We start from the raw sequence: 24,415 nt of genomic DNA on the forward strand, positions 1-24,415 counted from the left end.
ACAGGAATTCTCTGCATGACAGGACAGCAGCTTTTACACAGCGACTCTCTGCTGGGACAGAAACTATTTCTACCAGAGAGCTGACAGCCTGTCATGAAGAACTTCTGCTTTGGACTGGAAAATATCACCAAGTCTTTATTTACAGCCCATCGGTTGCTTTTACAGAATAAAATCTAAATAAATCATTGATTTAAAAAATGTGGACCCAATTAAATAAAATGAGAATAAAAACCAAAATATCAGCTTCTGTTATGATAAAGTAATACATGTTTAACTTTGATTCATGCAACTATTTTAGAGCAAATAATATTTACGGTATTCTATTTATTTCTCGTTTCAATTAAAAATGTCATGTTTGTCAGTTTTCAACAAATCAGAACCAGTTTCTGTGATCTTTCCGTTCCATTCATGGGGAAATGTTTCATCTTTCTGCTTCATCAGACATTTCCACAGTAAGGAGTGAGACGAAGACCTGAGAGCTGGAAGGTGACGTTAAAGTGGCAAAATTAAGAAATAAGAAACCAAAAAAGATTTTTTTAATCAATCAATCAAATTTTATTTGTATAGCACATTTCAGCAGCAAGGCATTTCAAAGTGCTTTATATCATATCAAACACAGAAACACAATGCAACATAGAATCAACAATCAAAACACGACATTAATTCAGGTTCCATCAATAAATTTGTAATTGATTACATTTCAAATACAATCCTAAACAGGTGAGATTTTAGTGGAGTTTGCATCCATAAAGGTTTACCTGTTACACTCCTACTGTGTTATATGGAACAAAATACCTGTTGCTATTTTTATTCCCACTCACTCTCACAATCACACAGTTTAAAACAATGTAAACAGCATTTTAATGGGCTTCTGGCACAAGGCTCCGTACACCTCTTTCACGAAATTTCGAGCAGGGACTCCGCCGTCCCTCACGGATTTTTGCGCAATTCTATGGTACCTGTTAGTGTCTAGAATTTACAGGGTTTGTGTTACGCGCAGTACACCTCTTTCACGAAATAAAAATTTAAGATTTTAATTTGTCCGCACTGTTTCTGAAAGAACTCACATCGGTGAAAATTGCACCTTAACGTCTTTCTGTGTGTATCTGCATCAACAGTTTGAGTTGGCAAACCACATTCCATTGTCGCACAAAATCATTCCGAGGGCCACAAATGGCCCGCAGGCCACAAGGTGGACCCCTGATGTAGGCACAACTCTTAAAACACACGGTGAACATTTCAAAAACCACATCCCAGCTTCATAAAGCTCGAGTTGTGTGGCAGAAAGCTTTCCCTCAAGATCAAGCATCTCAAGATGCTCAACTGTTTTCTTCCTCAAGTGAAACTCTTCCTCAGTTTGGGAGACACACTGAGGTGAGGGATCCATCCCAAACGTCAGCCCGTGCTGGCTAGCTGCTCATGAATCTCATGCGTGATTGATTCAATTAACTCTGCAAACAGCAGCAGGTGTTTTCCTGTCACTGAAATAATCGAGCATATTAATGCATTATTCGCAACGTGAAACCATGAAAGCGGCTCTGAGGGAAGCAGGAGGCGTTCAGCTTCAGCTGTAATGTTCACTCAAAAACATGGGACTGTGTAGCGCTCTCTACCAACCACAAGATGGCAGTATATGGCCGTTTTTTTGATGCTCTAGGAATGGAGCAGGAGAGTGACGCGTCCCAGATGAGGTTAATAAAAGTATTTCGCCTCTAGTTGGGTTAATCACGATAAATTAGAAACAAAACAGTTTTATCAGTTATGTTGAAACTTTGTATAGCAATTAGTTTTCTCCTCAACTTTCTGAGGAAGAGACTGAGCTTCCTCTTCCACATGTTCAAGCAAAACTAGACATTAATAATAGATGAAATTACTTTTTGTCATATGTGCACTTTCTGATCATGCGGATTTTAAAGAAGCTGCGCCTGGAGCCGTGGGTCAGCCGTGGGTCAGCCGTGGAGCAGCGTCCATTGAGCAGATGAGGTTAAGCCAGCTTTCCTGTGCTGAGGCTTGAACTTTGGCCTTTTAATCAACATCAGAATTCACAACTCACTGCAGAAAGGAAGAGGACACCACTGAAGGCTCAAATCAAGGTAAATACACTCACTGGCTACCCTATTAGCCTGTTAGCTACACCTGTCCTGGTCCTGCGCTGGACCCCATTTTGCCTTCAGAACTCCCTCAACTCTTTGTGAGGTTGAGGCTCAACAAGGATTTATTCATATTTTTCAGAGATATTTCTCTATATTTACATGATAGAATCATACAAAGTCTGCTGATTATTCAGCCACACATCCATGATGCAAAACGTCCCATTCTAGAACGTTCATCTATAGGATGACAATCTGGTGACTGCAGAGTCACAGTAATCATCAAACTGTTTATGTTCAAGTAAACATAAACATAAGCAGTTTGAGATGATCCAAGCTCAGTGATGTAGTGCATGTTCCTATTGGAAGGAGCCAGTCGTGAAGGATGGACACGGTCAGCAACAACACTCGGGTAGACCGTCCTTTTTACCCAATGCTTGTTTGGGACCAAGGAGATTACAGTGGTGAGAAAATATCCCCTAAACCATAATACCAACCTGGACTGATAAAATAAGACAGGATGGATCAATACTTTCATACTAAATGCACCAAATATTCACTGAACCATCTGAATGTTGCAGATAATAAACTCATTGTACCAGGCAATGTGTTTTTTTTTTTTTTTTTGCTGAAGTTTAGTGAGAATTGTATAACTCAGTTTCCTGATAGCTGACTGGAGTGGCAGCCAGTGATTTCTTCTGACTATCAGCCCATCAAGCTTCGAGGCTTGACATGCTGTATACAGAGATGGTTATCTACGTTAGTTGTAACAAGTGGTTATTGGGGCTAATATGACATTTCTCTATATCTTCTTTGACCTCTAACATGATTTTTTTCCCCCACATAGCTGCCACTCACCAGATATTTTCTCTATTTTGATTATTCTCTGTAAACTGGTTCTGTGTGAAATTCTGAGTAGGAGAGCAGTTTCTGAAATACTAAAATCAGTTGCAAGTATCCTACTTTAAAATCGCCAATGCTCAGTTTGATTCCCAGCAGGTTGTCTTTACCACCAGATAAGTTGAGTTGCTGACATGTGATTGGCTGATTTGCTGTTTTTGATAAGCAATTGAACCTCCTAATGTGTCCAATCACTATAGGCCAGGGTTTTACATAAAGCTGTCTCTAAAAGTTACAGCAGCACATCTAGCATCAATGTGTCTGATAGGTCCTGAAATGTAGCCTATAGGCATAAATTCAAGCTGTGAGACTCTCTTCAGCCTACCGGCATCATCAAATACCACTACCTCCGCCTCAGCCAACCAGCACCAGATTGTCGCTCTGCTCTAGGCAATCACCACGCAAGAGCTCCTTCAAAAGGCCTAACAACCACTGATCCACCTGCTTCGGCCGCGCTTCGACCCACCTCCTCCCCGTCTCCACCCTCATCTTCCCGGGCATCTTCTAGCCTCCCCCCAGGCTCCTTCCTCTCCAGGCTCCACTCCACCGCCAGTGTCCAGGCCCCGGGGGATGACTACCCTGAGCTTCGCCCCGAGCCGATCAATCCAAGCTCACGGCGATTCTCAGCATCCACGTCTTCTGCCGCTGTCCGAGCGCCAAAGAACCAATAAAACTTTCCAACTGCTGCTTTTTCTCTGTGCGAGTCTCTACAGGTTGAAATGAGCAAGTTTTGAATTTCCTGCAAAATAGTTGTCAGAGGAAATTAATTATAAATAATCAGATGAAAATGTTCAACTTTCCATATTGGTCGTACTTTGCTCTCTGTTGGCCCTTACAAAAGCAGTGACTAACTAGAGGCTGTTCAGTTATTTAGATTCTACACATTACTGAGAATGTGCAGTCAGTGGGATCGGGGGGTAAAATAACTCCTCAATCCAACTCTTGAAAAATCTACCCAGTCATTCATGAGAAATTCTGTGGAAAACCCCGTCAGACGTGTGTGATCTGTCCAGACGCTGTTCCTGATGCTGACCCCGCAGAGCTTTGGAACTCTGCAGCCGGCAGAGGGAAGGTGAACCAGCCGCCAGCTAATCCCTGCTGCCTGCCTGGGAAGTCTGCTCCGCTGAAAGAACCCGACTCCTTTTACATTGTAACAGACGAACAATTGATTTATATTCAGTGTTCGACTGCAGCTTCCACACAAATGACCAAATACTTGGAGAATTATGATTTTAATGATTTTATTCTGAGCTTTTAAGTGATGAAATATTGTTTAGGAGGAAGCACTTCCCTAATCTGTACACGTTGAAGTAAACACTGTAGAGTTTATCTGCTGAAAAGAAAACGTCTCTCTCAGCTTTTAGTCTCTGGGTGTCTCCGATACATTTACTTCCCTTTATTTAACTACATCCAGCTCTACTGAAAAAAAAGAAGAAAAAAAAAACATCCCCATAGCATAATGCTGCCACTACTTTGTATTTGGCCACATCTTTGGGATGTTGGGCAAAACATTCCTCACCAGAGCAAAATTGTCCACCTGGTTTGGGTTGAACAACTTTATTCTTTCCACTTTCCCATGAAGGCCAGGTCAGTGAAGGACACGAATATCAGCTGTAATTAATTCATAATGGCAATTAATAAATAACCTATAATTAGTTGCATCCCGTTCCCCGTCCCAGTCGAAGAACTGGAACGGTGCTGTGCAGCGACGCTTTTCACTTGAAGTAGTTTCTGATAGAAACTGGAGGAACAATTTCATCAGGAAGAATTGTGCTCTGAGAAGTTTTTTTTTTTTTTTTAACTATCTAGGAATGTTGGAGTTTATCACAACCAAAACAATGCCAGACATGGAATCCACTGGTGTAGAAAAATAGTTTCTGCAGAGTGAAAGTGAACTGGATCAGTTCCAGGATCCACAGATGACCGTGTCCATTCAGGTCCAGCATCCGTCGGTATGCGCGCCTGACGCTGTGGGAAAGCTCGGTGTGTGAATGTGCGTGAGAGGGACAGAGGCACATGCAGAGACCACTGACCCCAATAATCCTCTTTCTCCCAGCGTACACATCTTTTTTTTTTCCTGGGTGGAGCTCTGCTGTTGTCATGGCGACCGGCTGAGGGGGAGGATGAAGTGGGTGGGGTGGTAGATAAAAGCAAACACTCTTGTTTCTCTGTGGGACGCAGCGATGACCAGTGGAGCGGCAGCGACATGCCGAGCCCGTGTTGAGACCGCACTCATTACATTACTTCTGTCTCCTCTCCTTCATTTTGCTGACAGCTCGCTCAAATGAGGATTGGGGGTGTGTGTGTGTGTGCACCCTCCACTTCTCAGCTAACCTCCCTCCCCTTCCCATCATTCACAAACAAAACTCACAGCAGCTGTTAAAGCCGTCTCTTTATTGGTTTTAGATGATAAAAGCGCCGTGCGTCGCACCGTCAGCCCACCTTCCTCTGGCATTTCACTTTATTTCCTTAATTTGGCCGAGGGAATGAAAAGAAGGCTTAACTTTTATGAAGATTAAAATCAATCCCTCTTCCCCCCCCACTTTTCTCAACAAAGTCCCTTAAAATTTCAGAAGAGATCTGCAGCACCAAATCCAGAAATTTAACAGTTTTCATCTTCCTACTTGTGATGCTCCTCTGAAGACAGATGAAGGGCTCAGCCTGTGCTGCAGCGTTCTGTGCCACAGCGTTCTGTGCCACAGCGTTCTGTGCCGCAGCGTTCTGTGCAACAGCGTTCTGTGCCACAGCGTTCTGTGCCACAGCGTTCTGTGCCACAGCGTTCTCATCTCCGCCCTTTTTAGCAAACGTAAGCTCGACTGGACCAACAGCGAGTCTCTGAAGACTGAAGGAGACAAAACAAAACGCAATCCGACGCACTCCAGCACCCTGAGCTCAAAACTTCACTAACTATGATACTTTCAGTTGTTATGACAACGCTATGTATGTAGCTTAAAGGAAATTTGATTTGCGTTATAGCCGGAACTGTCTCTTTAAGAAGCTCCTACTCTTTGAAACAGAAACAGCCTTTATGGTCCAAAGGGGAAAAAGTCAAACTTTCTGTTCACAACTCGAGTTTTAGAAACAAATTATTTCATGTGACTTGACTTCATAGTTCCATTTCTGTCCTGGTTTCAAAAGTCACAGTCAACTTTTAGTTTTTCTGAAGACATTTGTTGACAGCTATTCTTCTTCTGTCCAATAGTTTTTTTTCCCAAGAGCTACTAAAGCAGATCAGACGCCTTCCTGCTCCTCTGCTGATCTTTAATCTAAAAATATTCCATCCTTGGGGTTGGAAGAGTAAAAGTATGTCCTCCTGCTCCTCTCTGTCCTCTTTTTCCTCTAAGCTCTCCTTCTCCTGGGAAAGGCTCAATTAGTTTTGACATTAGAAGTATGAATAAGGTCAAAAGTCACTGGATTTTGTCACAGGCGGGGGTGGGGGTGGGGTGGGGGTGGGGGGGGGGTTGGGGGGTGAGTTAAGAGCCTGGAGCTCAGCCTATGAGGTGCCTGTATGTTCAGCCTCACCTGTGTGGCAAATCCAATAGAAAGATCAATATGATTGATTACTGAGGTTATGGTGCTGGATGCATAAATATGTGCAGCTCATCCTATTGATGCTCATATTGATGTTGCTGCATCATGAAGCTGCAGGTTTTCCATAAACATAAAGACCGCTGGGTCTCGGAGGAAACGGCAGCGCTCAGAGGCCACAGAAAATTCAACTTAATTCAATTGATTTCAAATCATTTATTGATCCCAAAGGCAAATTAAAATGTTGCTGTAACTCATATTAATTCAGAATTCTTCAAAGACTTACCTATATGTTATAGATAAGTAACATGCACCTCTGCCGCAGTCCTTTCCTCCCTTCTCTCTGCCACCTTTCTGTCAGATTATAGTGAAATAAAATAACTTTTTTTTTCTTTTTTAAATAAAAAGTCATCTCTGGTTTATCTGATTGGAGCCATACGGGCTTCCAGATGGAAAAACGGCGAGGAGATATGGATAGAGAACTGAATATGATGAGGCATCTTGCAAAAACAAAACAGTTCGAGAAAACTTGCATAAGATATTATTTCTCATTTCTATCCTTAACTGCGGAGCTGCCTCTGGTAGGAAATGGCCACAGTGGAGCAGGCAAAACCAATGTCGAGTTTTAAACGGGCTCAATTTCTATAGAGCTGTTCTAGACACGCTGAACACTCAAAGCCACATGAACACACATTACAAACACATTCATACACCGATGTGCAGACCACGGCCATGCTAAGAAAATAGAGATATATTTTTTTATTTGACAATATTTTATGGGAATATAGTCATAAAATCACAAAAATAGTCAAAATATTACAAGAAAAGTCATATTATGAGAATAAATTCATACCAGAATGAAGTTGAACTGACACAAGAATAAAGTGCTTTTATGAAAATGAAGTCACAATATTATGACTTTATTCTCACATTATTTTCACTTTATTATTGTACAACATTATTCTTGTAGTAAGCCTTTATTTTTTATTTTATTTTTCTTAGTATGACAACCACTGAAACACAACATGCTAGAGCTTTGACTAGATTGGAAAGATTGTCACATTGTGTTGACTGATCTTTAATTCAAACAGGGTAAAGATTATACATACAGATTTAGACTAAATGTCCTTAGCAAGACACTCAAGGTATTTGTTTATGACTTCATTGCTAATTACATCAACATTGTACTTTTCTTATTGTTTTGTTTTACTATTCTTATTTTCTTTCCTTTTAGTTTTAGTTTTGCACAGCACTTTTGTTTAGTTTTTTTTAAAGCACTTTATTGATGACTCATCAAACACATCTTTTGTGTTCGATGAGTAAAATTCCAAAATCCTTGGCAGAACTAGTAGAAGTAATTTAAATTGTTTTATTATAATTTACTCATTTATGGAAGAGAGAAAACTTTTAAGCTTAGTCAACAAATGTTAAATGGTATTGTGCTTGGGCTTCAGGCCAAACTATTCTAGAGGCTTCAAATTCCTTTACACGTTTTATTTCAAAATCTTTTTCGATCTGTGTTAGAGATCATTATCCTTCTGGCACACTGCAAAAACACAAAATCTTACCAAGTATTTTTGGTCTAGTTTCTAGTGCATATATCTTAGTACACCTGAAAGTAAGTTACTTACTTACAAGTAAGTTGTAAATAACTTTTAACCAAGATATAGGAGCTTGTTTTGAGCTAATAATTCATTAATATTGATGACAAAGTTCTAGTTCAGATTATTTTACTTACAACAAACACAACATATTTAAGTAAAATAATTTGCCAGTGAAAGTAATGGTTTCTAATCAATATTAGGGAATTATTTGCTTATAATAATCTCCCTACATCTTGCTGAAAAGTTACTTTTAACTTAGTTTTGTCTTAATTCAAATGTAGTAAGATATTTTTTATTAGAAACTAAACCTAAAATTAGACCAACTATTTTGTGATTTTACAGTGAAGGATCAAAGGGTTCAGCTAAAAGAACAAAAGAAGAAGAAAACTGGTGATGGTATTCAGAATCAGCTGGAAACTGCTGGACCACTTAAATATACATGTTAAACATGAAGCCACTTTCACAACTCAAAGGAGTAGTGAAAACCAGCAATTCACTGAAACTTGTGCACCAAAAATATTTTTCTTTAAATATAATTTTTGTTGTATGATCAATGCAATCTGGAGAAATAGTTGAAGAAAATCATGAAAAGACCTACAGTATATTTATATCTATATTTAGCAACCAAAGAATCGCACAGAGAAATAACTAGAAATCTAATTCCATCTAGTATCTTTTCATTGTTCATTTAAATGCTAGTACATTATTACCTTCCAACAAAATGGAGTATTAAATTAATAAACTGTATCTCTGAACTGCAGCTAATTTAGAATAAACGTTGCTCCAATAAAGAAGCTCAGAGCGTCCCACTTTTCCTGCTGATACTTTGACTTTTTTTTTATTTTGTAAAATCAGCAAACTGACATACAAATATTAGATTTTCACCATATCCTATCTCGGGCGCTGTTGCACAATGTAATCATTATGTTGCATAACTTAAAATAATTCCTGCAGCGTAAGTATTCAAAGCAGTGCCTCTGTCGCTTTCTGCTTATTTTCATACAAAGCAGGGATTTTCATTAGGCTGCAAGGAAACCTGAAGATTGATGTTCATTTAAAAATGTTACACTGCAATATGACTAGGCAACAAAATGGTTAATTTTCCAATTTACATACTGTATATGTTAGAATAATGACCTGTTTCTGAATAATTAACAAAATGAAGTGGAAGAGTTCAGGAAGCAGAAGAAATTATTTTTTCTGCCTTGCAGTTCTGGGATGTTCCTGGGATTTGGTTCCCAATTTTTGGGCTGTTCCCAAAAATACAAATCTTAATTTATTTTTTATTATTTTTTTTATGAAGATGTCTGAAAGAAGAACATTGATTAGTGAGGGGATCCACAAAGACTCCATTCAGTCCCTTTATTGACGTAGTGCTGTTCTGGTTGATGGGTGGCATCAACATATGTGCATTTGCAACACATGGGAACATGGAATACGAAACAAAAAGCAAATAGCTTTTTTTTAATTTTATTTTTTTCAATTTTAAAACAAGATGGCTAATCAGGGGAGGATAACTGCTGACGAACGCTGGAAAGCCAGATTTGCTTCCAGACCATTAACGATTGAAGACATGACCCACAGCTTGGGATGAGGTTTAAAAATAAAGGTATAATAAACTCTGTTAATAAAAATTTGCCAGTGAATGAAAATTTGTGCCACTTGTTAATATGGACGACTGGTTGACAGTAACACGGCCCAGATTTTTATTTGACTTTATTTTCTTTTTGGCAGCTAAATCATCACTGAAACAATAACTATGTATGAATGTTTCCATTTAGACAGGTATATAATAGGACTGTCTTGAAGTCTTCAAATAATGAAAAAAAAAATGTTTATATTGTTTATTTGATTAATAAAGCAGATATTATTAGCGTGCTATAAGCATTCCCCTCTTGAAGAGTGAGACTCGTGTCCATTAGAGATGTACCTGCATGAATCGAAATAAAATAAACATTAATGGATGGAGTTTTGCTTTTAAACATGTTCGGTTGTGTTATTATCCTGTAAGGAGGAATAATAACAGTTTGTAGTTTTTACAAACATGCTATTTTTTGTCTTGACCTTTCCTCTGCAATAATGAATGAAGCACTGGATTAGGATTTGCTCAGATTAAGAGATTTAAAAATGGTGTAGAAGTTGCATGTTAGACTGGAATACCATCACATTATTTCACTTCAATCGAAAATAAAATTCACATTACATAAATTCATGGCGCTCAAAGCGATAAATCTGAAGTATTTCTGCTATTTGTGATGTGAATGGCTTACAACTATTTTTCTTTTATTTAAATATTAAGTAAGACAAAATAAAAACTTATTTTAGAGAAAAAAAAAAAAGTCTTACAGAACAATGTGACGTGGCTGAGGTGTTAAGAAAGCCCAGATTGCAGTGATGGTGTCTCCTCCATGCTGGGGTTCAGGTCAGGCCAATTTGCTGGCTTAGTCAAGCAGAGTGTTGCTCCGGTCACTAAAGCAGCCGGTGGAACTTTTGAACAAGTGACATGGCCTGCTTGGAAAATGAAACTGGCTTCTCCATAAAGCCCATCAGCAGCAGGAAGCAGGAAGTGATCTTGGTAAAGGAGACCGGACAGAGCAGACAACATGACTCCCTAAATCATCTCAGTCACACTGGACGTCTGTGCCTCTCCACTCAACATCTACACTCTGGGAACCTGGGTTTATGAATGAAATGCAAAGAGCGTTTTCATTTGAAAGGGGAATGTTGAACAACATTCCAGTTCTTTGTCTCTTTGCTTCAAGTTGCTTCTGATGTTGACTGATTCAGGCGTTGATTAACAGAAGGAATGCAACAGTTGGAGCAAATGTCTGAGAAACATCTCTTAAAATGTTTTTCTACTTAGTTGTCTGCCTTTTTCCCCTTTTACTTAATTTTCCAACAGCCAATAAAAAGCCAGCTTTGACAGACCTGTGGAGGATATCGTTGACTGTACTCTGGATGATTGTGAGGACAGCAGTCTTGGACATGATTGTGGGCCACAATCCAGTGTTCTTTGTTAAACATCCCTGGGTTTAATTAGCTGTACGCCATAATCAAAATTCACAGAAATAAACCGTCTATCTAATGTCCGAGTTTCCCAAGTGGCAGAACACATGTAACTGTGAGCTTTTCATAATTTTACGTTGGTGAAGCAAAAAATCTGATTATTTTCGGAGATACATTTAAAAGACGAAGCGTAAGAATAACAAGCAAAAATAAAAATCGAAAGGCATTTATTTTTTTTAATTATTTACTTTATTTTACTTTTTTATCATTTTATTTTGCAGGAAGAGATCGGACATGGATGATTCTTTAAAAGTAATAATGAATGGGATTGTGGCGAGAGAGAGAGAGAGAGAAATGCGAGCGTGAAACCACAGAGCCATGAATGAACCCGCACGCGGAGAAATGGCAGGAAATAGGACACGGGCTGCTTTTCCACATCGCAGCCACCAGGCGGCGGTGTTTCTTCCCTCTCCGTGTGGAATCGCTCCACTTTGGATTGTTTGATCACACGCTGGGAAGGTTTGAAGTGGCGGCTCCATGTCACACATGCGTACCGACAGAGTGAATGGCGCGCGGGAGCAGGAGTGACTCCGAGGGAGCAGAGAGAACGGAGAGCCATACCAGAGCTGATCCTCGGCAGCTGGGTAAAGCCTTCACAGGGGGTGGGAGGAGGAGAGAGAGCGGAAAAAGAGGCGCTCGTGGAGACGATGAACATGACACCCGTGGGAGGTTATTGTATTAAAACCACCGGTGTCCACTGTGTAGGACTCGCGGAGGAGTCACGGGAGATGTGAAATCGGTTCAGCTGGGGGAAAAAAGTTTTGCAGCTGTTTATTACAATGGTCATAAATGGGTCTCACCTGAACAGCTCCGCTCAGGACCCCAGTGACGCCGCGTTGAGCCGCCCGCCGTGGGTCACCACAACTTTGGGCTGCTTTCTCATCTTCACCATCGTGGTCGACATCCTGGGGAACCTGCTGGTCATCTTCTCCGTGTTTCGAAACAAGAAGCTCAGGAACGCAGGTGAGCTTCAGCAAGTGTGGGAATCAATAAGTGGAGAGGGGGAGAAAAAAGTGACGGTATGTTGAGCGCGCGTGGCGCCCATGAGCGGCTCGCGCGTGATTACTCAGCTGCGACACAAACAAAACAAGCGTCAGCATTTCAAAGCGATGGTCGTGGCGCGAGCCCACTCCACCAGACCACGTTTATTAATTAGAAACCAAGTTTATTACGCAGGCGCTGGAGGTGATAGAAATGTTAAGCGTCAGTTTGGTGAACACAAACTTCAGCTCGTGACATGCAGCCGACATTGTTTACTTCGTAACCTCCACGTATTTATTTAATTTAATTTTACGTTATATTTATTTAGCAGCTTGTTATGTTTTCCATTTATTTTCATATCTTAAAAAAACAAAAAACAAACAAAAAAACAATGAATACCGATCCAGAATCGCACAGCGATTAAACTGTGGATTAAAGACCTGTCCTGTTTACTCCACAGTTTACAGCTAGCAGAAATGAAACTGTCATCAGCTCGCTTCGAGGCTGGTAACATTTCAGCGACCTCCACAAAGTTCCAGACAGGTAACAGCCGAAAGGACGTATTTTTAAATGTTTTTTTTTATTTTTATTTTTTTTTTACGATTCTTGACAGTCTGAAACCGCAGGGAATGCCTCGCGCTGCACCAAACGCCCCCAGGCTTCCTATTTATTGCGCATTTAAATACACCATCTCACTGTGAGGATCATGGTGATGTGAACTAGATTGTGCGCGCTTTGTGAGCCACCCTGGTTGGACTGGGGCAGTGGAGGCGGTAAGGCATTTAACAGTCAGAAGACAGAGCGCTGTTGAGAAAACCCAAGAGGCTCCTGTCGTACTCAGGTCTGCTCACTCTGACCGGCAGCCGCGCTCATCACCGCTGGCAATGAGAAACATGCAACCTGTAATTTGAGTACATTTATTCGTTCTTAAAAGCCCCCTGTTAAGAAATAAATATCTTTGTTAAAGAAATGAACCTGCAGATTTTTATTTTTATGTATTTATAGATGGTCAGGTTTTTAATAAGTTCTTATCGGTAATTCAAGACTTAAACATGCTGTAACTTACAGACTCATTTCCTTTTTTCTATATTCAAAATGACTAAGGCAAGAAACACGTAAGGTATATGTGTGCAGATTTATGTAAAAGAGGCGGAGAACACTTGCTGGTAGGGCTGGATGATATGGCTGAAAAACTTAAAACGATATAAATGTTTCATATCTGTCTATATCGATAATTATTGATTATTGTTTTATTTTAAATATTTGAAATACTGCCAAACTGGTGACATGACGTTTCCTGTTTAATCTACAGTTTTCACTCCAAGCTGTTTTTCTTAAGAAGTTATGAGGCACAGTGGCAACCTTAAACACTACATTACTCAGCAAGTTGTTGCTAGGTAACCAATGAATGAGTTAGTTAGTTAGCTGATGCCACCCACCTTTGTTAGCTGCCCATGGGAGGTTGAGGGTCTAAAGCCTTTCCTCTGCTAACATCTCCCAGAATGCTGTGCGATTCCGGATCGGAGGATATTCTATATATTGAATATCATCACCTTCCTAAAATAGCAGCGGTTTAATGGTTGGTAGCACTGTGGCCTTGCAGCAAGAAGGTCCTGGGTTTGATTCCCGGCCTGGGGTCTTTCTGCATGTTCTCCCTGTGCATGTTGGGTTCTCTCTGGGTACTCCGGCTTCCTCCCACAGTTCAAAAACATGACTGGTCTGGTTGTTTGTCCTGTCTGTCTCTGTGTTGCCCTGCAATGGACTGGCGACCTGTCCAGGGTGTAATGTGTAATGTCTCGCTAGAGATAGGCCCCCGCCTGGCCCCAATGGGATAACGGTGTAACGAAGATGGATGAAAGAAAGAGGTGGTGATTTTTTTTTTGCTTTTGACAAAAAATGACTTGGGCCATTATTTTAGGAAGGTGATGATATTGAATATTCCATCAGATGTATTACCCATCGATGCTGATCCCATGTCTATTGCGATATGCACTGCTAATGAGTTATTGTCCAGTTGTCAATTTCTACCTAATTGGTTAGGAATGATCTCACATGCAGTTGTATGGACTAGATGTGGAAATGGAGAAGAACGTCTCTGGATAAATGAATTCCGTTGCTAAGTGCGGTAGAGCATCAGTGATACTCTGGGCCCATTTCTCTTCAAGTCCATTAGCAAAAGGTGGTTGTTCATAGTATTGACAATAGAAAAATGAACAGAACCTGGCAATGTCTGAATACTGAGTGTTATAATTTGAACATTGATATGCACTGTTGCTTTACTTTGTGATGATCAGCCACTAGTGAAGTCCTAAAAGAGATGCTGGTTGTTCTCTGTTTCTTTTGCTTGCATCTAGAGGTAGTTGTGTTATGGAAAGTGAGTGAAAAACATGTCCGTGTAATGCATGGTAATTTTTGGAACAAAGGACAGCACAAGAGATGGGGCAACTTTAAGAAACTGCATCTTAAAAAAATGTTCCCTTCATTATGGTTAATTACATGTAAGGAGGTCATAATCCAGCACCAGGAATTTAATCAAGCATGTACGTTAGCCTGAGTTATTCCAAGACTTCAGTGTCTACTTTGAGTAAACTTTCCAGTTCATTAAACAAACTATTTTCACTTGTTATCCTGAGTGTGGGTCCAATATTTAAGGATATTAAAAAAGAAATGCCGCTTTGTAGCATTCTTCAAATAGCATCCATGAATATTGACAAGGGTTGGGTAAAGTCCAGACAGTTGCTCAAGATCATGCTTTTGGTTCACTGTCGCTCCTCTCCCTTCAGAGCTCTAAAGATGTGCATGCCTAACTTGAATCTGTTCTGATTTTGAACTCAAACAGCTGCTGGCAAATTGTATGTGGATTGGCAGAAGTATCGACTGACATAAACTCATCGCCGCTCGCAGGAATCTGATGCTTGTTTGACCAAATGTTTGACTCCACAGCAAAAAAAAATAAAAAAAAATAAAAAAAATCTCTGGACTGTATTTTAGCCGTTTCATTTTACAGCCAAGAGAAATTTAATTTCCCTTTGGCGAGTCTCTGTTATGGCTAAACAAGTAGGCATACATTTTCTTGGCATGTGCTAAATGTTTTTAGAAACTGCGGGGCAGTCTGAGTAGAAGGGGATAAATTAAACAGCAAGTAATGAAACGTACACGGTAGAAAAACCTGGCAGGCATCATAAGACGCATGCAGCAGCAGCAGCAGCAGCAGCAGCGCTGCCGTCTATGCATGGCCAAATCCTCTGTCGGCGCATGAAACAGCCCATGATAGAGTGAGCAGGGAGCCAACAACACATGGCGATTACTCTCAGCTGCACGAGTGAGCACAATCATCATTGTGGCCTCAACTCACTGCCAATAAATAATCTTAAATGTACCGTTTCTGCTTGTGACGTGGGAGGTTTTGCTTTTGTGCTGGAGCTGACGTGAATCAGGCCAACACAGACTCGTCTTTGCTGATATCGGAGCAGCAGAGTTTGGATGATCTGAGAAAACCAAATCTGACAGCTGGGTGTGAGTGCTGACATGCCACCTTGCTGGGCTTTTTCCTTCCATCCCACAAGACTTGAATGATAGGTGTCATCATCTGGTATTTCAGTGGACAGTGAAACAGAGCAGACTTTTTTTTAGCATAGTACAAGCTGCCTCACTGAGCGTGGTTGTCAGTTGTTTCTTTATAATGGAATCATATATTTTTAAAACACATTTGCTTGCTTGTCCTCCGCTGGAGTAAAGGAATGAAACAGGAGTTAGTGACAGCCGTGATGTCAAGTGTCTAGCCAAGGAACCAAGAGATTCAGAACATCAGAAGCGATGGTGGCTACCTGTTCAGAATTCACATGGGACAAAAAGTAAACATTACTGCATGGAGCAGTTGGTAGCGTTGTTGCCTTGCAGCTAGAAAGTCTTGGGTTAAAGTTCCAGTGTGGAGTTTGGATGTTCTTCTTGTGACTGCATGGGTTCTTCCCGGGTTCTCCAGCTTCCTCCCACAGTTCAAAAACATGACCTTTAAGCTAACAGGTCTGTCTAGGTTGTCCTTAGTGTGTGTGACTGTTTGCTCCTCAGTAGAAAAATACACAATGGAGGAAATGAATAAGAGACACCAGTGGTTAATTTATATCTCCACTCTTAAAACTGTTGCATGTAACTTTTATTTAAAAAAAATGTTGTTTTGCATGTTTATTAAAATAGCCACATTGTTGTAACAGTATGTTATGTGACAAATAAAAAATAGAGCTCCTCCACCTCCTTCGAGTTCTACGATAGCTGTCTGAAGAAATGCAACGCTCCCAGTCAGCAAAATCCAATCAGAGCCAGGAGGAGAGTCTTAGTGCTGTCAATCATCCTCAGATATGAGGATTTGCTAATGGTAGAGTGTAGTAGTGTGGCAGAGAAAAGGGAAGAGCATGACTGGTGCATACACAAGAATGATTGACAGCAGTAAGATCCTTCGTCTGGATATGATTGTTTCTGACTTAGTGCTGTATTTCTGGTATTAACTGGGAGAAAGCAGAGGACTTTGATTTTTTCACAGATGATCTGTGTCATATTATCAAGTCACAACATGGGGACAGTTTTAGCAAATATGTAAAAAACAACAAAAAACTTTTTTTTTTAATGAAAGTTACATATTACAGCTTTAACTTTTGTACTTCATTAAATAGTTTGGTTTTGCTTTCAGAAGCGTGATTATCCATCAGTCTTCTTGAGAAGGCTGCCAGCTCTGTGAATGCGTCTTTTTGTCTGTTTGGTTTCTTAACCTCTGAAATGATAGAGAACAATGAAGTTTTTTTTTTTACATTTTTCTAAAAATGCAAAGTAATCACCTCCAGCAATCAGCTTACCAAGTATTCTACGTATTCTCTTTTATCAGTGTTCTCTCCAACACCTTAAACCAGTCTAGCCAGTCTTCAGCGCCAACACAGAAGCTGTTTCACCGGGACATCATTCACCATTCTCTAGATGTCTTTTTCTTTATCGTTTATGGGCATGTTTTGAATATTCCAGTGGTTCAAATGTTTTTGAGGTAGCCAAACTGAGCAGTCACATGCTTCTCTTTTATTCTCCCTCCTGATGTTTGGCTCAGATTTGATTGGATCAACTTGACCTGCTCTTTATGCCTGGATATGTCCTTCATAAAACTGCTGTGGTTCATAAAAAATGTTTCTTGATTGTGGCGCTGTTACTCAAATGGAGCAGTACGGGACAGTTCAAACAGTGACTCATCTAATCATCTACAATCTGTAGTGACAGGTGGAGAAAAGCCTCACAGACCTGATACCTCTGTGCCCAAAGCTTTGCCTCCGCAAAAACTAAACCAGAAGTTCCATACTGCACTGTCTGTTTTGAAATAAGATTCTGTGTTCATTTTGCTTTGGTGCTGCGTGATTTGGCTATGCGCCACTACAATAATATTTCACCTTTTAGTCTCGGTTTTGTAATTATTGGCAATTAATATTTCGCGGCGTTACTGTAGCATTAGGACGTATCTGCGTATGTCACTAATTAAAAGGAATGTTTTAGCTTTGTGAATACGCTTCAGCTGTGTTGTGAGCAGAAATCGGCTCAGCCTCATGGAGCTTAATAAAGAGAAAAGAAAACAAATCCACGTATATTATAGAGCAGATGTTGATTTCACAGCTTCCTGTTTAATTTAGGATCCTTATGCTGTGAGAAAGTGTGAGCCTTTGGTCTGAGCCTCGCCAGGGTTGGAATCGTCTCTCACTGTAAGACATGAAATGGGTCTTGGATTTTATTTGTCCTTTCAAACTTGTTTACTTATACTTTTTCATATTTGGCCCCATTATAACCACAAATGTTTGTACATTTAATTGGGATTTTATGTGAGAGATCAGAGAAGTGCACAATTGTGACTTGGAAGGAAAATGATACATGATTTTTAGACATGGTATTACAAAGACAGATCTAAGAAGTGAAGTGAGGATTTGTAATCAGTCATCTGTACTCTGACACCCCTCAATAAAATCCAGGACAACTAATTTTCTTCAGTTGCCACCTAGTTAGGGAATTAAATACATTGTAGAACAACCATGTGCTTAAATGAGCAGAAAAATATATATATACTGTAGAGAATTCCAGTTCCTAGTCCTGGGAATTCTGAATTGATTCAAAATGCTCAAAAATTGATTATAAAAATGTTCAAGTACATCTTTCCTGCTCCTCTCTGCAAGTATACTGTACATCACATTACGTGTACACTCAGCCACCATAGAAAGTCATCCCACTCGCCATATGTATTTTGAATAATTCTTTGATATTATTTTATTTAAAGGGGCAGCATTATGTGTTTTCCAGGCATGTGCTGCCATTTTATAGCACAATCAAGTATCTATGTTACCTTCAGTTATTATAAAAATGTCATGATCCTGGGTTGTTTTGAGTTTTCTTTTTTGTAATTTGATTACTTAGCCATCTTGTGTCATCCTTTCTCTGTTATTGGTTCCAGCTGTTTGTAAATTCCTTGTTTGCCACTGTGTGTATATACTCCTACCTGTTGTTACTGTTTCCCTGCTGGATCCTTGCGTTGTCTACTGTGTCATTTCCTGTCCTGTCCTGTTTCTAGACCCCTGTTTGGACTTACATTAAATCATTATGTGACTTCCATACTCCTGCCTGTGATTTGATCCACTGCTCACGTCACAAAATGTGACAAAAATGCAAAATGGCTTACCTCACTTTGAAATTGGGCTTCTGTCTCTTTAAAAACTTGTGCTCTTTCTGAAACTCCGCCTTCAGGAAGTCATCATAACATGGGTCCTCTGTTAGCCCTTTTTCAACAATTTTACCAGCGTTGCACTGAGAAGTAGCTCGTATAATGAGTAAGTTGATGCACAGTTTCATCCGGTGTTTGCTAATTGTTGCTGGCAATTTTGATTCATGGCAAACACCTTAAGCTTCAATAACTTTACCTCTACTGTTTTTAAGCATTTGTCAACTTGAGCCATCCTCTTTCATCTTCCATAATCATATTGTTACTGAGGCTAGCTTCAGCACTTCCTGTTTGAATGGCAATCTGTTGTTCATTGTAAACCATAACATTCTTTCCTCCCCCACACCCCACATAAACAAAATGTACAAAACCCAGAAGGTCAAAGTGCTATTTTAAAGTTCTAAAAAGGTGACAGCTTGGAAAAGCTGCACTGCATGAGGTGTTCTCTGCTAGCCGTATCGGTTGTCAGTTGGCTGAATAATGTGCTGCTGCTTTTGATGACAGCGACGGCTCTTTGCAAGCCCTGCAGAACAGCCCAAAGCTTCAGTTTCACTAAAACTGAGGGAAAGTTCCTATGAGTGACCAATGCTGGCCTAGAACCAGAGACCTTTATATGATGTAACAAATAAAAAAAATCTTTTTTCCCCTTACCAGTTCATCAACCAGATTGCCTACTTAGTACATTGTTTTTTGCAAACTGAAACTTCAAGAAGGGAAAACAAAAGATGGTCAACATACGTTTGAACCCATTTCCCCACCTTTGCTTCCATAGAACGTCTGTGATTATTAGCATTTTCATGGACGTCTGATGTGCAGGAGTTCAGTTGTGAAAGATTTCAAATATTGATTTTGTGCCTGCCTTGTGCTTGACAGTTGATGTGATGTTTGCATTGGCTGTATTATAGCAAGTGTGACCGGTGGACTTCTGCGTTGTGTGTTGATAGGATAAACCATAAAACACAGAGTCTGGGTTTGGAGGCGGACTCCGTTTATTCAGCCTGTCAATCGGGAGATATTAGCATTAGCACGTAGCATGTGCTCCAGTTCTCCAACCCGATCTATACAAAATAATAATGTTAGCATGCATCAAATCTTATAAATGCATAATAGCAACTCGAATGAAAATATTAAAACACCTAACATTAATACAGAAGGAAAAAAATAAACATTTGGACAATATAAATGAAAGGATTACAATAGATTATAAAACTTGCCTCTTCCCAGTGGAACGAGTAACAAAAGGGAAGAGGAAATGAACAACTTAACATTTATAATGGTGCTGGAGGACCCCAAACAAAAGAAGAAGAAAGTAGGGCGGAGCTGGAGGACCAAACCCCTCACAGCAGACACAGAGGAACACAAAGACAGACAAGTATAAGAGGACAAATAAATTAAAGAAAACATTTTGTGAAAATATACAACTAACAATATAGACCCAGTTACACAAGATTAACAGTATTAGTATAATAAAAGTACCATTAGAGTCAACATCGATTCTTATCAGTGACTTTTAAGATGTTGGTTAAGCAATGCCCAGGATGTGTGCACTAGTCATCTTCTGTGAGTTCTTTGTCTTGATGTCGATAACTAGACAATCGTGACTATTTTGGTGGTTATGCATAGAGCATGTGCAGCATATAAATGTTATTTTATTTTGAAACGTGAAAATGTGTTGAAAATCGTACAGCTTCCAGGTTAAATATATATGCATGGAGGAGATCTGCAAAGTTTCTGCATTATAAATGAAGCACTTTCAGCATAGGCAGAGTTCAAGTGGACCTGGGAGAGTGAAACAGAGTATGTATGTACAGTACCTTGCAAAGTATTTCCACCTTACAAATTCTAATGTATTTCCTTGACATTTTTTATGACGGAGAAACCCTACGTAGTACATTGTGCAGTAAAAGAAACATGATGCTTGTTTTTCATGTTATTTTACAAATAAAAATGTGGAAAGCATGCCATGTATTTGTATTTATGCTTCCTGACTTTAAGCATTGTATCTGTAAAGAGTGTTATTCTTCTTTACATGGTCAGGATGAGAGATTGCTATAAAGTCAAGGACTCAATTCAAGTGATTGTTTGCTGTCTTCATTCAGTAAAAACTGTTCTTCCAGTAATTTTTGCATTTTGTGGTGTACAAAAAGTAATGTCCTACAATATTTGTGGAATTTCTAAATATTCAGTTTTATCCTCGACCTCGGTCTTGGTCTTGGTCTCGGCAGAGTCGGTCTCGACTCCATCCCTATTTATTTTTCCATGATTGCCTTGGATTTAGGTGCTTCCATGTTCCTTAACTCTTTCTCACCTCAGTTTAAAATGTCCGATTGGATATTTTTGCTTATTTTCATTGTACGCAGTTCTTTAAACGTCCTTTGAGTAAATGTATTTTACCATTTATCCATAACAACTGGAACTTTCAATGTCCAGATTAATTTCACTCCCTGCTACAGCAGATGTGAAATTACCTTAATAACCACTTATTGGCTGGAAAGTGCAACGTCTTCCCTTTCAGAAACCATTTGAATTTTTCAGATAGCGCCAAGTGTGGCGGAATTACGGTACTGCAAATTTGGCTGTGTCATCGGCACTATGTTTGTATGTGGAAGGGTTAAAGCTGATGCTGTTTGTTCACTGATGTCACTCCCAACCTTCTGAGGCCTCTAAAGGTGGACATATACTATCATTAAATTAAGTGGTCCATATTTTTAACAAGGCGACGTTTGAAGGCAATTGCTTGCATAAAATTTTGCGAAGAGCATCAATTTTCTTCTTCTCTATTACACCCCGTTGTGTCGGCCTTTCAGATAAAATTGCAATAAAACATATTGAAATTTCTAGTTGTGAAGTTGAAAAATAATGGAAAAGTTCAAGAGAAATTATTAATATTGGAAGCATATAGCTAAACAAACGTAGGTGTTTTCTCTTTTCCAATATGTTATGATTATATATGAACTATATTGCTGGGGCAGTCTCATATTTCATGCAGCTGATGGGGAAATTTTAATTCTGATAACTCAGGAAGCCTGTGTAAAGGTTATGTAAACCTTATTCTTGGTTCATATTTGTCTCAGTGTCTCATGTTTACAGTTCTGTATGAGAGATATGTGAAGGTGCAGGAGTCATAGCTGCTCAGCGGGTCACAGCCGTGACGACCATGATAAACATCAGACTGGCACAGTGTGGACGAGCAGCTTAACGTTACGTGAAAAGCAATGAAAAAATTCATTGGGAGAAAAACAGTCAGTAATTAGGGAACCATAGTGGCTGGGGGTCATGACTTTGGATTTAATTAATAGCTTGTCCGAGCTGAATAACAGGACAATGAGTGTAACACGATAAGGATCTCTTTTCTTTTCTCAGGGCACTTAACTCCTCAGCTAACGTCTGAGCCGCAGCCTGGACATGGTAAAACAGAGCGCTAGAGGCCTACCCAAAGGCTCCTCCTCAGCTGGTAATTTATGGACAGCATAAGCGCTTTCTCACTGTGCCCTAAAACATGTCTTAGCCTTCATACTGTTTCGATAATCACATCTTGTAGATCTTCTTGATTTGCTGTCAGGAGCCTTTCTCGCTCTTACAAAGGATTAACTCTTAAACATCTGATCACATCAACTTAAAATATGATTACCTTGCACATATTTTATTTGGCGCTGGGATCAGATTTATATTGCTCTGCTTTAGGCCTGTCACGAAAACAAATTTTGCTGAGTGATTAATTGTCTCAAAAATTATTGCGATAAACTATAATATTGTTTGAAGACCTTATTTTCAAAAGAAAACTTAACACTGGAACTGATAAACAAAATAAAACAACCAAAAACAAAAATAAAATGGATTCTCAGTCTCCATTAACAAAAATGTACTTGAATAAAAACTAAACAACATGAAGCCAAAGTGGAAATAAATACTGCATTCAACCTAAAGACTGCAGATTATGAAGTCTGTACATAATATTACCCTTCAGTAATAATTAGATTTAAATAGAGAAAATGGGCACATCTGACTACCTGATGCAATAGTTCACACTACACAATTTTTTGCCTTGATTTTCCCCTTACGACAATCTTAGAATGTTGGTCGTTCTAAGATTGTCGCTTGCAATTTTGTAACCGATTATCCTGTAGTGTGTGGTGTGTTACGGTAGATCGTCGTGGCCGCTCCAATCTAAATCAGGGGTTTTCCCCGACTGGGAGCTTAACGCAGCCTGTTGAATGTGACAGGTAGCCGAAATTGCTACCGCAGTTGATAAACCCGGTAACTTTTCAGTTGCTCTTCATCAACGTGACATAAATAGGTGATAATGATTTTCATTCAGTCAGGACTGACACTAACCACATGCATTGCAGGTAGATTGTAGTAAAGCATTGATTAATGTCTGGTTTTAAAATTAGTTCACTGGACTTGTAGCCATTATTTTGTGCCCATTGTTGGACACCACACGGCAGGAACGAACCGATCGAACCGTTGTACCTAGCATTTCTGTCGGCTAATGTGTGGTCTCTCACGTTTTGAAAATGGGCCGACAACGCTAAGATCATGTAGTGTGAACTGGGCATTACATTAAGGAAATGAGGAAGGGAGGGTCAGTGGAGAGCACCGGAGTTGAGCCTTTTTTCATTCAGTGTCATGAACAGAAAGAGAAAAAGGCCGGAAGAAATGATAAAGCCGATAATTAAAATGAGGTTGATAGTTTTAATTTATCGTACGATTAATTGATTTATCGTTTATGGCGACAGGCCTACTCTGCTTGTTGTTAGTGTTCTCAGACACAATGTATGAGGTGAAGGCAGGTGGTTGTGTTTCTAATCTAAAAGATAAACATACAGGAGAAGTAACTGACGTGTGGGCGTGCGTGTGTGTGTGTGTCTGCGTGTGGGGGCGTGCGTGCGTGTGTGTGATAAGTCTAGTACTCTGGAAGCAAATATCGTGGGATACCATGGTTCATGTTTTAGGATTCTTGATGTCAGGACAAGCAATATTCTAGGATAAGTTTTAAAAGAAAAATCTAACCAACAATCACTAATTATATACAGATGTTCCTTTTTGTTGGAACCAGTAGGAGTCCAGACTTGGCTATGAATACAGTAACTGTAATAATTGCTTTGGGCAATTACTGATGAAACTAGTAATTTAGATCAACATTACCAAGTCGGGGCACTGCCTGATTATCAGGAAAATAATAGCCAAATAGATCTGTCTCCGTTATTGTCTAAATATTTGCCTTATAAGGCGTTGGTTTTAAAAGAAGAGATAAAGGCATAAGTCCCACACCACACACTCTTTGAACAGCAAATATTATACCTAAAATAAATACAAAGAAGTTCTCTCACTCAGATGTGATTTTATTAACAAAGTAATTCAACCTTATAGTTAAACACTCTAATCATCAAACTCGTTATGCTGGTAAGAAAAAGATAAAAGTTTGATGAAACTAAGACAACTAACGGCTAGATTTAAAAGTGTAGAAATAGAGCCAATAAAATGATGTAATGAAATCAGTCCAGTATGGA

At 39.6% G+C, this 24,415-nt stretch overlaps 1 protein-coding gene across 1 annotated transcript in view; it reads left to right on the forward strand.

The window, feature by feature from the left end:
• Positions 1-11,383: 11,383 nt before the first annotated feature.
• Positions 11,384-24,415, forward strand: part of mtnr1aa (melatonin receptor 1A a) — a 50,660-nt gene continuing 37,628 nt past the window's right edge. The window contains exon 1 of the mRNA XM_032563059.1: positions 11,384-12,151. Within this exon, the coding sequence (XP_032418950.1) occupies positions 11,968-12,151 (184 nt within the window). The 5' untranslated portion in view covers positions 11,384-11,967. The remainder of the gene's footprint in view (positions 12,152-24,415) is intronic.

This window comes from Xiphophorus hellerii, chromosome 5 (assembly GCF_003331165.1).
Source record: "Xiphophorus hellerii strain 12219 chromosome 5, Xiphophorus_hellerii-4.1, whole genome shotgun sequence".
In the NCBI taxonomy this organism is placed as follows: domain Eukaryota; kingdom Metazoa; phylum Chordata; class Actinopteri; order Cyprinodontiformes; family Poeciliidae; genus Xiphophorus; species Xiphophorus hellerii.